The sequence below is a fragment of the Nematolebias whitei genome, chromosome 9 (genome assembly GCF_014905685.2).
Source record: "Nematolebias whitei isolate Nwh7 chromosome 9, NemWhi1, whole genome shotgun sequence".
In the NCBI taxonomy this organism is placed as follows: domain Eukaryota; kingdom Metazoa; phylum Chordata; class Actinopteri; order Cyprinodontiformes; family Rivulidae; genus Nematolebias; species Nematolebias whitei.
This window is the reverse complement of record NC_056506.1, coordinates 47023389-47036823: the sequence shown is the minus strand read 5'-3', so window position 1 is coordinate 47036823 and position 13435 is coordinate 47023389. Positions and strand designations below refer to the sequence as shown.

General features: G+C 41.6%; 1 protein-coding gene across 3 annotated transcripts in view; it reads left to right on the top strand.

Moving 5' to 3' along the window:
- LOC119415252 (partitioning defective 3 homolog) overlaps positions 1-13435 on the top strand; it is a 369801-nt gene that overhangs the window by 180878 nt on the left and 175488 nt on the right. For all 3 annotated transcript variants that reach the window (XM_037682423.1, XM_037682421.1, XM_037682420.1), the window contains exons 7-9: positions 2003-2086; positions 6254-6379; positions 7987-8366. In XM_037682423.1, the coding sequence (XP_037538351.1) occupies positions 2003-2086; positions 6254-6379; positions 7987-8366 (590 nt within the window). The remainder of the gene's footprint in view (positions 1-2002; positions 2087-6253; positions 6380-7986; positions 8367-13435) is intronic.

Genomic DNA, 13435 nt, shown 5'->3' with positions numbered 1-13435 from the left:
AAAACTAGCAGAAATAAGCTAAAAGGAGCATAAAAATCTGAAATGAGTTTTAAAAAAAAAAGTGGAATTAACTGAAAAAGTAAAAAAAAAAAACATAAAACAGCTAAGTAGTAGCTGTAATTACTAAAACTAGCCGAAATAAGCTAAAAGGAGCATAAAAAGCTGAAATGAGTACAAAGAAGTTAATTAGGTGAACGTAGCCAAAGTTTCAACAAAATAACTTAAATTTATCTGAAATTAGCTAAAAATAAGCTTTCAAAAAAAGGTGGCTAAAAACATAGAACCAGTTTAAATTACCAGAAGAAAACAGAAAGAACATGTTTGCCCAGTTAGGCTTAAAGAAGCAGAAATGAGGACAAAGAAGTGGAAATTATCTGCAAAAAGCTGATATTAGCCAAAAAGCAGCTGAAAATGGCAGAAAGAAGCTTAAATTTTCAGAAGGAAGTGGAGAGAGCACGTTTTTTATTAATTAGGGTGAAAAAGGTTTAAATGATTGCAAAAAATATAGAATTTGCCAAAATGGCTAAAATGAACATAAATACAGCAACATAGTAGCTGAAAAAGCTGACACAGACATCAGCTGAAAGGAGAACAAGCTGAAATCAGCAGAAACAAGTTACAGTAGAAGAAGAACAAAAATGTAGTTAGCAGAAAGAATCTGAAAGGATCAAAAAGCAGCTGAAAAAGTAGCTGAAATTAGCTGAAACATGTTTAAATTTTCACAAAGAAGCTGAAGCAGAACAAAATGTGAAAGGAGCGGTAAAAGGTTGTGAACAGATCCAAAGATGTGAAGGAGGTAAAATTAATTCATTTTCTATGAGGAAAAAAATGGCAGAAAAGGCTAAATATTTAAAAAAGCTAAAGTTGCACCAATACCAAAAGTCATAGCAGGTTTATCCTGAAAGAGCTGAACGTTTTGATTTATGGTTTGTTGAAATAGCACAGAAGTTGTGGAACGAGAGAGATTCTGAAAAATGTATAAAAGAAAAGTGGATCACAATAGAGTGAATTCTTCATAAACGTTCACACAATAATATGATACTGACCTCGTGCAGTTTAAATCTTTGAACTCTACGCGTCTTCAGCTGCAGAACAAAAGTCCAGCTGCTTCGTCTATGTTCCTTTAATTCCCCATGTCCTACATGACTGAGAATCTACAGCAACAGATGATGCTAACGTTAGCTTCGGGCAGTATTGACAGTAATGTGATGGATCAATACTGTGGTTCTAATAAAACATTCCTGTGTCCGGAGGAGCCGACAAGAGGCAAGTTTCAGTGTAAACACTGGAGCAAACAATCATGTCAGATTATAATTTCATCGGTTCTGATTGCACGACTTCAGACTCACACATGCTAACACGTAGCATCCACATTAACTTCCTTAAACACAGCGTGCTGCATGTGACGTCATATTTTCTTCAGCGCATGCAGGTCGCCTCAGCACTGTAAACAGCTCACACCGGAGTCTGATGGAGGTCGTTTTTTTAATGATGTGAACAACCACGCAACAAAAAAGACAAAAATTGGAATTGAGCATTAAGACCTGCAGTGCGACCGTAGCTTTTTTAAAATGTTGTTCTTAACCTTTGACTAACCAACCTTGTTCCATGCAGTCGTCAGGCGTCAGTGACTCTTCACATGAAGGTTTACAATACTTGAACAGGTTTGGGACTGGAGCAGCTGAGGTACATCACATGTTGAGCTCTGCAGGTCTCATGCTGTATTAATGGGGGTGTTGGAAACCTCCAGTGTTGAAGCTCCCTCCATGATTTATTCAGATTTCTTTGAGTTTTTGTCATTTTTTGAATATTTCTTTGTCTTGTTTGTATTTAATTTGTTTCCGTCACTGTTTTTACCATTATATTGTTTCTTTCTTTCACTTCCTCATTTCCTGTTTTTGTTCACATGGTGTCACTCCCTCCTCTGACTCCCCCATTCCACCTTCCTGTCCTCCCACCACACCCACCCCCTTGTCTGTGTCCACTCGTCTCCGACTCCCAGAGACATTGTCAAACTGGTGGAGGTGTCAAACGACGGCGGGCCCCTGGGAATCCACGTGGTGCCTTTCAGTGGCAGGGACCGCAGGTAAACCAGCCAGAACCGAGCCGCGGTCCTGATCCGACAGGCCAGAGGAGATTAAAGGAGAACTGGGGAGGGGTCGAAAGATGTTCAAATCATTTGATGTGGCTCTCCTAAAAGATTAAAGCTGTTGTATTTATTTACACTGTTAACAAAACAAAAACAACAAAAGATAACCGTCTAATTGTATGGTCTTTATCAAAAATAACTATTATTCATTTTAACTACATTGGAAGACTTTATTTATTCTCAGTGGGGCTTGTCTGACGTTGAATTTAAATAATAATAAAAACAAAATTACCACCTATGCTTTTTAGTTGATGGCTTGGCACCTTTTATTGTGGTCTATTAAGACGTTCAGTACTGTGCAAAACTAGGCCTGTCGCGATAAACGATAAATCAATTAATCGCCTGATAAATGAAAATTATCGACCTCATTTTCATTTATCGGTTTTACCGTTTCTTCGTGTCTCTCTCTTTCTACTGAAGACACTGGAAGACAAAAGGTTCAACTCTGGTGCTCGTCACTGACCCCTTCAACTAAAAGCTCTAAGAGAATCACTTCACTGAAGCTAAAATACTATTTTCTTTTGTTTCTATTTTGATATTTTTATTGATTTTACAAAAAAAAAAAAAGGAAACAACTTGGATCGTTGTGAGAAACTGCCGGTAACGAATCTTAAGATCCAGTTTAAAATCAATTCTTCACGAAGTTGTCGACACAACGCCGGTTCACCTCTTGAGTTAAGGAGTTCCTTTTTATTTTTTCTGAATGACTGATAGTGATTTAAACTATTTGAAATATCAGCGGAAAATGGTCAGGTACTGGAGTCAAAGTATTCAAACATGCAGCCGAAGTTCAAAGAAAAAACTTTTAAAAACCTGCTGATCAAACCCACTTTTAAACACAAGAAGGTCTGCCGACCACGGAGGGCACAATAACGATTTAAGACTTTAGCACAGTGCTGCACATCTTGTTTTGGTTATTTTATTTTAATGTGTCTGTCCCAGTGATTATAAGCAGAAAACTGAGCTGCAGCATGTCAGACCAGCACAAACGGTGGTAAATACCGGACATTCCTCTCGGATGCTCAATCACTCCATCCGTCATTTACATCTGAAAGTATTCCAGTGCACCCCCCCCCCACACACACACACACGATGTTCTGTTTTCAGCTTCAGCATCGTGAAGCCATTTGCCCGTTTACAGTGATCAATCATGCTTGTTGAGGCCTCTCAGGTGACCGTCGTATGTTCCTGTGGCCGCTGTCACGTCGGGTTTTACGACGTTCAAAGAATAAACTGATCAGTGCACGTAAACACGCACACGTGCAACTTGCACACATGGGGCGAAGCTGTGAGGGAATTAAAAGAATTCAACATCTGGATTAAATCTACCCAGAAAGGCATTTTTTTTAAAGGTTGAGATCCAAGTCATGAGCAACATCCAGCAACGACCCTCGTTATAAACTGTACGACATCGTCTTGAAACGTGATGCGTTCAGGGACAGTTGACCATTCTGAGACAGTTAGATCCACGTCTGAGCTTTATGTTGGTTTGACAACAGCTCCATAAACTTTGTACGACTTTGCTCCAAATGCGGTCACAAACTGCGCGCTCTAAAACCGCAACCCGTCTCACTTTTCTCAGAGTTCAGCTTAATCAACCTAAAAGCACATTTATAACGCTCGTTTCTTTTATTGGGGAAACGTCAGTTTGGGAGCAGCAGCAAGATTAAGATGCTCAGCTTTCATCAGAGAAAGAGCCTCCCCACACAAATCACTTCGTGTTTATTTATTTATTTATTTATTTTTACTCAAATTCAATCGATGCGTTTTCCTTTTAACTTGTTTTTAACTTTTTTTTGCCCTTGAGATAATCACATTTTTATTTGTGCTGGACTAAAAGCTTTGGAGAACCGAAAACCAACTGGACCAATTACAAAAATGTTGGGATGTTCTCCATCATGTTTTAAAAAAAAAAAAGAAAAGAAAGAAAAACGGCAATGAATCCATCGTTTATTATATTTACTATTTACAGTGGGGCATAGTAAACCAATTGAAACTAAGAGACTGTAACTTAAAATAAACTTAGATAATTTAGATTTTATGGCAGCAAAACATCTTCAGTAAAGTTGGAACAGCTCTGTTTAGTCCCTGTGCAGCATCGCTCCTTCTTTTAGCAACAGTCTGACGTAGGATTTTAGCCGTTCTCCAGCTCTGGTTCTGCTAAATGGGAGCATCATTGTTCTAAAACCTGTATAACCAGCTCTGCATTGATCGTGCTTTTCAACACGTGCCCATGCCAGAGGCACCAATGCACCCCCATACCATCAGGGAGGCAGGCTTATGAGCTGCGAGTTGAGAACTGAGAACATGCTGTTCATGGTTGAACTCTAGATGATGGGATGTTCAAACTCTTTCCATTTTTCTGTCGACAAACATTATTTTGATAAATTTCCCACTGTTTTTAGACAGTTTTTTTTTTCCACAGACTGCCCATCTTAACTTCTTAAAGATTCAACCTTTTCAAAATGTTTTTTGTGCCCACTTCTCTTACTGGTCTGTTTCCAGTTAACCTAAATGTTGGACAAGGCTCCTCCAGCTGTTTCTTATTTGTACCATGTACTTTTACAACCTTTTGTTGCCCATATATCTTTTTTTAACATGTTGCTGCCATAAAATTCACTTTTTTTTTTTTCAAAAGAATGTAGTTTCTCTCAACAATGAATAGGTTTACTGTGTCCCATTGTGGGAAAAAACGGGTTTATGACTTTAGCAAGTTATTGCATTTACATTTTATACATCGTCCCAACTTTCTGGATTGTGTACGCTCGTGCAGGAAGAGTATACAGAGAGAGAAGACGCTGAAAGACTTGGTTAGTTTGATGTTTTCTGGCTCTTTGATCAGCTGCAACCGTCTGGTCAGCATCGTCGGGTACATCTGTTCTGGTGACGTTAGCTTCTTATGGCGCCTGTGTGGGGAGTTATAAACCATTTTACAGCAGATTGCACAGCGACGGCTGCTGCAGCTCAGCACCGCTTCACTCATCCTCGCTGATATTCGTGTGGGATTTTTTTCAAGCTCCTGAAAGCTTCACCCCCACTCCCAGTTGAGAAAAAAGAACCAAGGTTTTGTGAATACATGCAAACCATCAGCCAAACTAACGTTGAGGTATTGTATCGGTTTATTTTATGTGAGTAGATACAAACACTTGGAATGCTCTCAGCTCTTGGAAGGATCATTGCTAGCCACGTTTTTATAAGTACTTGTTGGTGCAGTGTACTTTTTATCTGTAGGTAGGCCTGTCATGATAACAGATTTTGCTGGGCGATTAATTGTCTCCGAAATTATTGCGATAAACAATAATATTGTTTGAAATTTGACAATAATTAGTAAGTATTGTCAAATTTAAGAGGAAATGCTGGTTAATTTGTTTTGTGTGTAGTACCTTTTTTCGACCACTGGATGGCAGTATAAGACTGTTTGAACCGAAGGATGGATAGTGATGGAGCGAGCAGCGTGTCTCTTTAAGACAAATGGGAGGGAGGTCCCTTGACGTGACATGGGCTGTCTCTCTTCGGTTCTCAAAATGGCGGACGCTTGATGTGGTTCGAGCTCTTTAGCATAACATTTGTCACACAAAGCTTTTTTTAAAAAACATCAGTAAACAAGTTCTCAGCTTCTTTTTGCAGAGAAAAACAACTTTTTACACGAAGGCACAGGTTTCAACCGTGAATTTTGGAGCTCGACAAGACGGAGGTTTTTTCCCCGAGGTCGGCCTGTTAGCTTAGCTCGTAGCTTAGCTTCTCAGCTTAGCTGCTTTTAATGATCCAAAAACATGATTTTGGACGGTTAAAATTGATTTTAATAAGAAAAGAGAAAGGGAGGGGTCAGTGAAGAACACCGGAGTTGAGCATTTTGTCATCCAGTGTCTTCAGTAGAAAGAGAAAGACGAAGAAACGATAAAGCCGATAAATGAAAACGTGGTAGATAATTTTCATTTATCATGCAATAAATTATTGTTTATCATGACAGGCCTATCTGTAGGAAGTCTTTGCACAGAGTTGCACCCTCTTTTATTTTAGCCGCATTCAGTTTGCAACAAACCAGTTGCAGTAACTCCTTAGGTGCCGTTTCTTCTCCTTGACGTGAACTTTTGAACATTTCAGGACTCTTGGCTTGTTGGTCAAGCGTCTGGAGAGAGGAGGGAAGGCCGAGCAGCAGGGCCTGTTCCAGGAGAACGACTGCATCGTCCGTATCAATAACGGAGACCTGCGAAACATCCGATTCGAACAGTAAGACGTCTCGCTGAAGAAATCCCTGAACCTCCTGTGGTTCCTCTGGACCTTATCTACATCCAGAGCTGGTCTTTTTCTCTCCTTGTTCGTCCCTCCACCCTTCTGCTGTGCTGCTGGTGCCCCTGACTCCTGATGTCTGTCCCTGCCACGCTAACCTTTCCCTGTTGAACTCCTGTAGGTTACAGCCTCGGCTGCTGATTCACTCCCTGCAATCGTCTCACCTTTTGTCCGTCTGTGTTTCAGCTCAGCTGGATTCCTCTTTTACCACCTTTTTCCTTCCTTTTTGTAAAAGGTTCCTAGAATTTACCGCCTCTGCTTTCAGTCGTGTTTTTAACGCTGGCTTCTGACTCCTTTCTAACACACGTGCTCATTGTTCTTTCCTTAGCTCAGTGCTGCACATGCAACACAACTGAAATCCAACAATGCATGCATGTGATTGAATTTCCTTCTGTTTGTATTAATCACGAAAAGTAGTTTAGTTTATTCTTAAAACAATGCCTCTGTCACGTTGCACAGAGGTTGTCTAGCCAAAGGCTAATTTGCGAGCCTAGTCCTTGGGCTTTTTACCCTGCGGTCAACAAAACAATTGTGATTGCATACGAGGACGATTGTTCAAATGATGTTTTGTACTTCTCTGGTTTAGATAAAATAAATCGTATTGCTCTTTGCATGGGCAACACAAGGATATAACCTAAATTATTCACAAATTTTATACAAACAGTTAAAATTGAAATTCCTTTTTGATCAGCCAAGAGTTCAATTGTTGCTACCTTCAAGTAAGAAGCAAAATATATATTTTTTCCCCACTAGAAAATCTCTTTTAGCTGTAAAGTAGACCTGACCCCACCAGCTTCTGCTGCTGGAAGCACAAGTTATGCAACAGGTGGGAATCAACCTTCCCTGCATAGCTTTTTATAAAATCTCTTTTTACAAAAGCAACAGCGAAACAGTTGTTCTTGTTGTTAAATGATCGTTTTATAGAGATGCTCTGCAGATTACATCTTGTCTGGCGCTCCACGCAGCCAAAAACCGGTAGCGATTCCATGACGGGACCATTGTTCTCAGGGAACGATGTTAGTAGCTGGGAAAAAGAGACAACGTTAAAGTTTTGGTTGTTAATTGATGGCAGGGGGGGAAGCATATAAAATGTTGGGTCCTTTTAATTCTTTCTAACATCCGCTCAGCTGTTGTGGGGGAGAAATAGCCATACCAACGTCTGCTTTATGGAAACAGGTGGCGCTAATAAGGCTCCACTTTACAGCGTGCTGACAGTGGACATAAGTTTCCACTCACACCTACTGTACATGAGCTCATTCTGAGGCTTTAAAGGAAGATTTTCTCCTTCATCTGCGGGGATTATGTGACGGAGCCGCCGGGGAGGGTTTGGTTTCCTTTTAGAGCTTCTCACATCGACACAAAGTGTTAATTACCATGTCAGATCGTTCAGGTGGGCGAAGACGGACATCTGGTAGGTGGACTGATCCACTTTGGAGCCGTGCATAGACAATTATAATTGCGCTCTATGTGATTAAGATTTGATAAGTGTGTGAGGCTGTAATCAGTCCCAAAATAAACCGCTTTGTCTCTTTTTCTTTTTGTCTAAGAGCTCAGAATATGTTCCGGCAGGCCATGCGTTCTCCTGTGATCCTGTTCCACGTGGTGCCGTCGTCCATGAAAGCCCACTACGAGCAGCTGTCTCACGCCGAGAGGACCCCTTCGTTCTCCTCGGGTCGCTTTAGCCCCGACTCTCTGATGGGCGTGGACCACCACCCGCAAAGAATGTCCCGCCACGGTTCCCAAACGCACCCACACTCCCATCCTCACCCGGACCGGACCGACAGCTACACACACCTGACCCCGCACCCCGCTGTCTCTGCAGCCAAACCTCCGACAGGCCACTCTCCACAGAAGGGGGCGAACTCCACCCCAACCACAGGGTTTACAAAGAAAGTGGGCAGACGGTTCAACATCCAGCTAAAGAAAGGTGAGTTGACAGACGATGTTGGGTAAAGTTCCTGTGTTCCAAGTGTTTTTGGACCAACATACGCCCGTCGAAGGCGGGGCTTATTGTGATAGTCTCCATCTATCCCTACGTACGTATATATGTCTGTAGACTTTCTCTTGCCCTGCCCATAACTTCCGATCGGCTAAAGATAATTTAACGAAACTTCATGCATCCCGAGACGGAGTGTGGCAGACATTTTTTCATCACCCCAGCTCTAAGGTCAAGGTCACAAATCCAAGTTAAAGTTTGCTGTATGCTGTACTCTTGTTGTAAAAGATTTGTAGGGCTATTTTAGTTGATGCTAGACCTGTCACGATAACAAATTTTGCTGGACAATTAATTGTCTCAGAATTTGTTGCGATAAACGATAATATTATTTGAAATTTGACAATACTTATTATTGTCGAATTTAAGAAGACATCTTGGTTCATTTGTTTTGAGTGTAGTACCTTTTTTCGACCACTGGATGTCATTATAAGACTGTTTGAACCGAAGGATGGATAGTGAGGGAGTGAGCAGCGTGTCTCTTTAAGAAAAATGGGAGGGCAGCCCCTTGACGTGACATGGGCCGTGTCTTTTCAGTTCTCAAATGGCAGACGCTGAGTGTGGTTTGAGCTCTTTAGCATAACATTTGTCACACAAAGCTTTTAATAAAAAAAACAGTAAACAAGTTCTCAGCTTCTTTTTGCAGAGAAAAACAACTTTTTACACGAAGGCACGGGTTTAAACTGTGAATTTTGGAGCTTTGACAAGACGGAGGTTTTTTCCCTAGGTTGGTCTGGTAGCTTAGCTTGTAGCTTGATCCAAAAACATGATTTTGGACAGTTAAAATGGATTTTGAAGAGAAAGGGAGGGGACAGTGAAGAGCACCGGAGTTGAGCCTTTTGTCATCCAATGTCTTCAGTAGAAAGAGAGACACGAAGAAACGATAAATCCGATAAATGAAAATGAAGTTGATAATTTTAATTTATCATGCGATTAATTGATTTATTGTTTATCGCAACAGGCCTAGTTGGTGCACATCATCTCAGTGTCCACGTCACACCTGCCTCGACCCATTTTATACCCACCTTTAGACACCCCATGTTCATATTTTATTGTACTAGAATACACCTTTGAAAGTGAGTGAGCCCGAGTCGAACCAGTTCTTTAAATAAATATTTATCGTCAGTGTAGTTTTTGGGCCTGGACCTTCATGGCTCTGATAACTCTGTCAGTGGAAACTTCTGTCCAGGTGTCAAACTTGTAATAAAACATGAGTTTATGAGATTTGCATTCTGTTTTATTTACGTTTTACTCTACATGAAGTTGAAAAAACGTAATGTTTTCCCTATTTGACAGATTTGACACACAACAAATGCAGCTCTTACTATGGCGACATTGTTTATCTATTTTTTTGTGGAAGAACATTATTCACAAGGGACATGACCCCTGACCCTAATGATCTTTTGCACCATCACCACGTTCCTCTGGTCAGGTGACTGCTAACAGAACAGAGACATTGTTCTTATAATCTCTCTTTAGGTGATCCAACAGTTCTTATGACCCTCAGAGAGCTCTAAGAACCATTTGGTCCAAAACCACGTCTGGTTTCTGCAGAGTCAGTTGGAAACATTGCTGCATGATCATTCAAATCCATTAATAGAGATGCTCTTTATTGTTATTGTACATGGTAAATATCCACTCCCACTGTGTTACATCAGTTTGTGTGTGCTGTGGAACGTGCTTTATGCTTTTCAGAGCTTTTTTTAAACTTTGAAACGATCAAAAAATTATCCTGATGCATGCTCAATAATCCAGGTAGAAAAATCCAAAAAAGGAGGAGGAGGAGGTAGAAAAGAGAGCCTTGACGTCCTTTTCAGGGACACCACCAAGTCATTGGTTCAGGTATGTTGACGACACCTGGGTTAAAATTAAATCTCAGGAAGTCCAACATTTTACTGACCACATCAACTCTGTGGATAAATACATCAAGTTCACACGAGAAGATGTAAAAAATGGCAAGTTGGCTTTCTTGGACTGTGAGGTCTCAGTCTCGGATAGAGGACATTTGCAAACCGAGGTGTACCGCAAACCCACCCACACAGACCAGTATTTGCAGTTTGACTCCCATCACCCTTTGGAGCACAAGTTAGGAGTCATCAGGACTCTGTACCACAGAGCAGACAGCGTCCCCACTAGCTCAGGAGCCAGGCAGAAGGAGAAATCCTACACAAGACAGGCTCTAGAGCAATGTGGATATCCTAACTGGGCCTTCCTGAAAGCAGAGAAGAAACCCAAACAGGACTCCAGTCAGCCATCAGGTGAAAAGGAGGAACCCAGACCCAGACCAGTGGTCATTCCATATGTTGAGGGAGTATCAGAGAAACTGAGACGTTTATTTTCTAAACATAATGTCCCAGTGGCTTTTAAACCCCAAAATACATTACGGCAAAGACTGGTTCATCCCAAAGATCCAGTCCCCCGGCACAAACAGAGTAATGTTGTGTATGCTGTTCAGTGTCAGGAGGGTGATCAGTCTTACATCGGGGAAACTAAACAGCAACTGGCCAAAAGGATGGCCCAGCACAGAAGATCAACATCATCAGGCCAGGACTCTGCGGTCTACACTCATCTCCAGGCCAGCGGTCACTCTTTCAGGGATGAAGATGTTCACATCCTGGACAGAGAGGAACGATGGTTTGAGAGAGGAGTAAAGGAGGCCATCTTTGTGAAAAGAAACCGTCCATCATTAAACAGGGGTGGAGGCCTCCGGGTTCAACTGTCCCCCTCTTACAATGCTGTGATTGCTGGTATCACTCAGCCCTCTGTGAATAGTAAACAGCCATCAGGGTGCTAATGATCCATTGTTAGGCTGATGGTCCTTCTTGAGCATGTGATCAGCTGGTTTTGGTTGTCAGCAGCAAACTGGTTGAGCCACTCTGAGAAGGTGCTATTTAAGAGACTGAGCTGAATACAGCACCTCAGACTGAGGAAGTCTCTTGGATGAGAGACGAAACGTTTCTACATTTTTTTGCTTTTTTTTTTTTTTGAATGTCCAGAGGACCAGATTGAACTTTTTTGGATCAAAAAAGTAATTCTGTCCTCCCCGGTGCATCTAACAAAGTGTGGAAAAGGTTTCCGGAGACACCTTAAAAGACTTTTGCCAGTTGAAAGGGAGCAGCAGGCGGTGCAAACCTGTAGAACCCGACGAATCCAACAAATGCATCTGCAGCCGGTGACAGAGATGAGGTTTTTACAGAGGAGGCTGTGACTGACAGCTGGCACAGGTGGTGCAAACCTCTGCCAACAAGATTTCAGGTGTCAGGGCCAGGAAGCTTGTTGCTAAGCAGCTACCGGTCCCTGTGGGCTGTCAAAAGCCACAGAAGAGCGTCCGACAGGGCTGCACCGTTTCCCTGTTGGAAAAATTCACCCAGATCTAACCCTCCCCCACGAGACAGGAAGCCGTCCGGGATGTGAAAAACACCCAGCTGTTTGTTGCATAGTCAAAGTTGCTTCAGCTGCAGCTTTATTTCTTCTCGGCGTGCTCTGAATCGCTGCATTCTGCACATGACCTGCACGATCTGCCGTGCTCGCAGCCAAAGATGCCATCTGACTTGTTTGCCGTTGCTCAAGCAGACACTCGCAGGGATCACCAGCGAGGCGGTTCGGCTCCTCTTGTTTTGTTTAGAGGACGGACTCAAACCCGCAGATTAAACTCGCTCATGTGCTTGAATCAGACACCGGTCTCCTCGCAAATCCCACCGAGTATCAAAATCAATCAAAACGTGCTATTCTGCTCAGGAAATTGCTTAGGTGTGTCTTAATCATGCTAATGGGAGTCTCAAAGATCCTCCTCTTTGTTTTAAGCAGGAACTGTGCACGGGTTTACCGGTGAGAGTAATAACGGCCCTCGACTGCCTGCGGGAAGTTGATTGCTTCATCAATGAGGGGGATTAGTTTGAGGATGTACAACAGAGTGTTTTACTCTCCTTTGCATCAGCTCAGTTGAACAGGCAGGATGGATTAAAGTCGCAGCTCTGGGCTGCTCGTAAATGAACTTAAAAAAAAAAATAAAGGAGTCATAATGTTGGACAGATCTCTGCAGCGCCTGACCTGGATTATTGCTCATCTGTTGCTTTTGCACACGACGCTGCTTAAGTTCTGATCATCTGCAAGTTACCACAGATGAAGATAACGAAACATCAAGGACCCCGTTGCCGCTGGAAGTTTAATCTCTTATTAAAACGGGCTGCGGTTTGGTTCATTTTCGAGCTTTAATTAAATTTCAAGCAAAAGTCCTAAAAAGTCTTCCGGCTGAACTTCCTCTTTTACAAAATGTAACCGAGTGTAATGATTGCGTGGTTCAGCTGTAAAAAAAGAAACGCTGTTGTTTCCCCTTACAGCTAAATGTTGTTCTGTAGGACTCTCAGGAAAGATACTCGAGCCGACAGGATGCAGGATTTTACAAGTTTCCTGTTAATTGGGACTTTATTACAGACTATAATAAACTATATGAGCTATAAGAGTCTGTGAATATATTTTGAAATGATTTATATTTGTAAATAAAAAAATGCTAATGATGGAAAATGTGTTTGTGTGTGTGATAATGAAAACAGAAGAAATTAAAAGTGTGAATTCGTTGAAAGAAAGCCCATCACCTGTTGCTTTACACACCTAATTTAAAAACAATATCTTTGCAATCTGTTTGTCCTCAAAATATGTTCTGGGTACTCTCAGCTACTACCACACCGGCTTTTAGATCATTTTCTGTAAAGCTGCCCGAGTGATACTCATGTTTGTGTTTGCTACAGTAAGATCTGTTAGATGTGGCCAATATCAGTTACTGCAAGCGACCCCCCCCCAAAAAAAAGCAGTGGGTAATAATAAAAGCATAAATGTTAAATAAACATAAAGATAAAATTAGAATATTTTAGCAGGTACCACTTCAGTCACAACAGTTTGCCAGAATGACTTCTCTAGAAATGTCAGAAAATATAAAAAAATGAAAACATCCATCCATCCATCCATCCATCCATCCATCCATCCATCCATCCATCCATCCATCC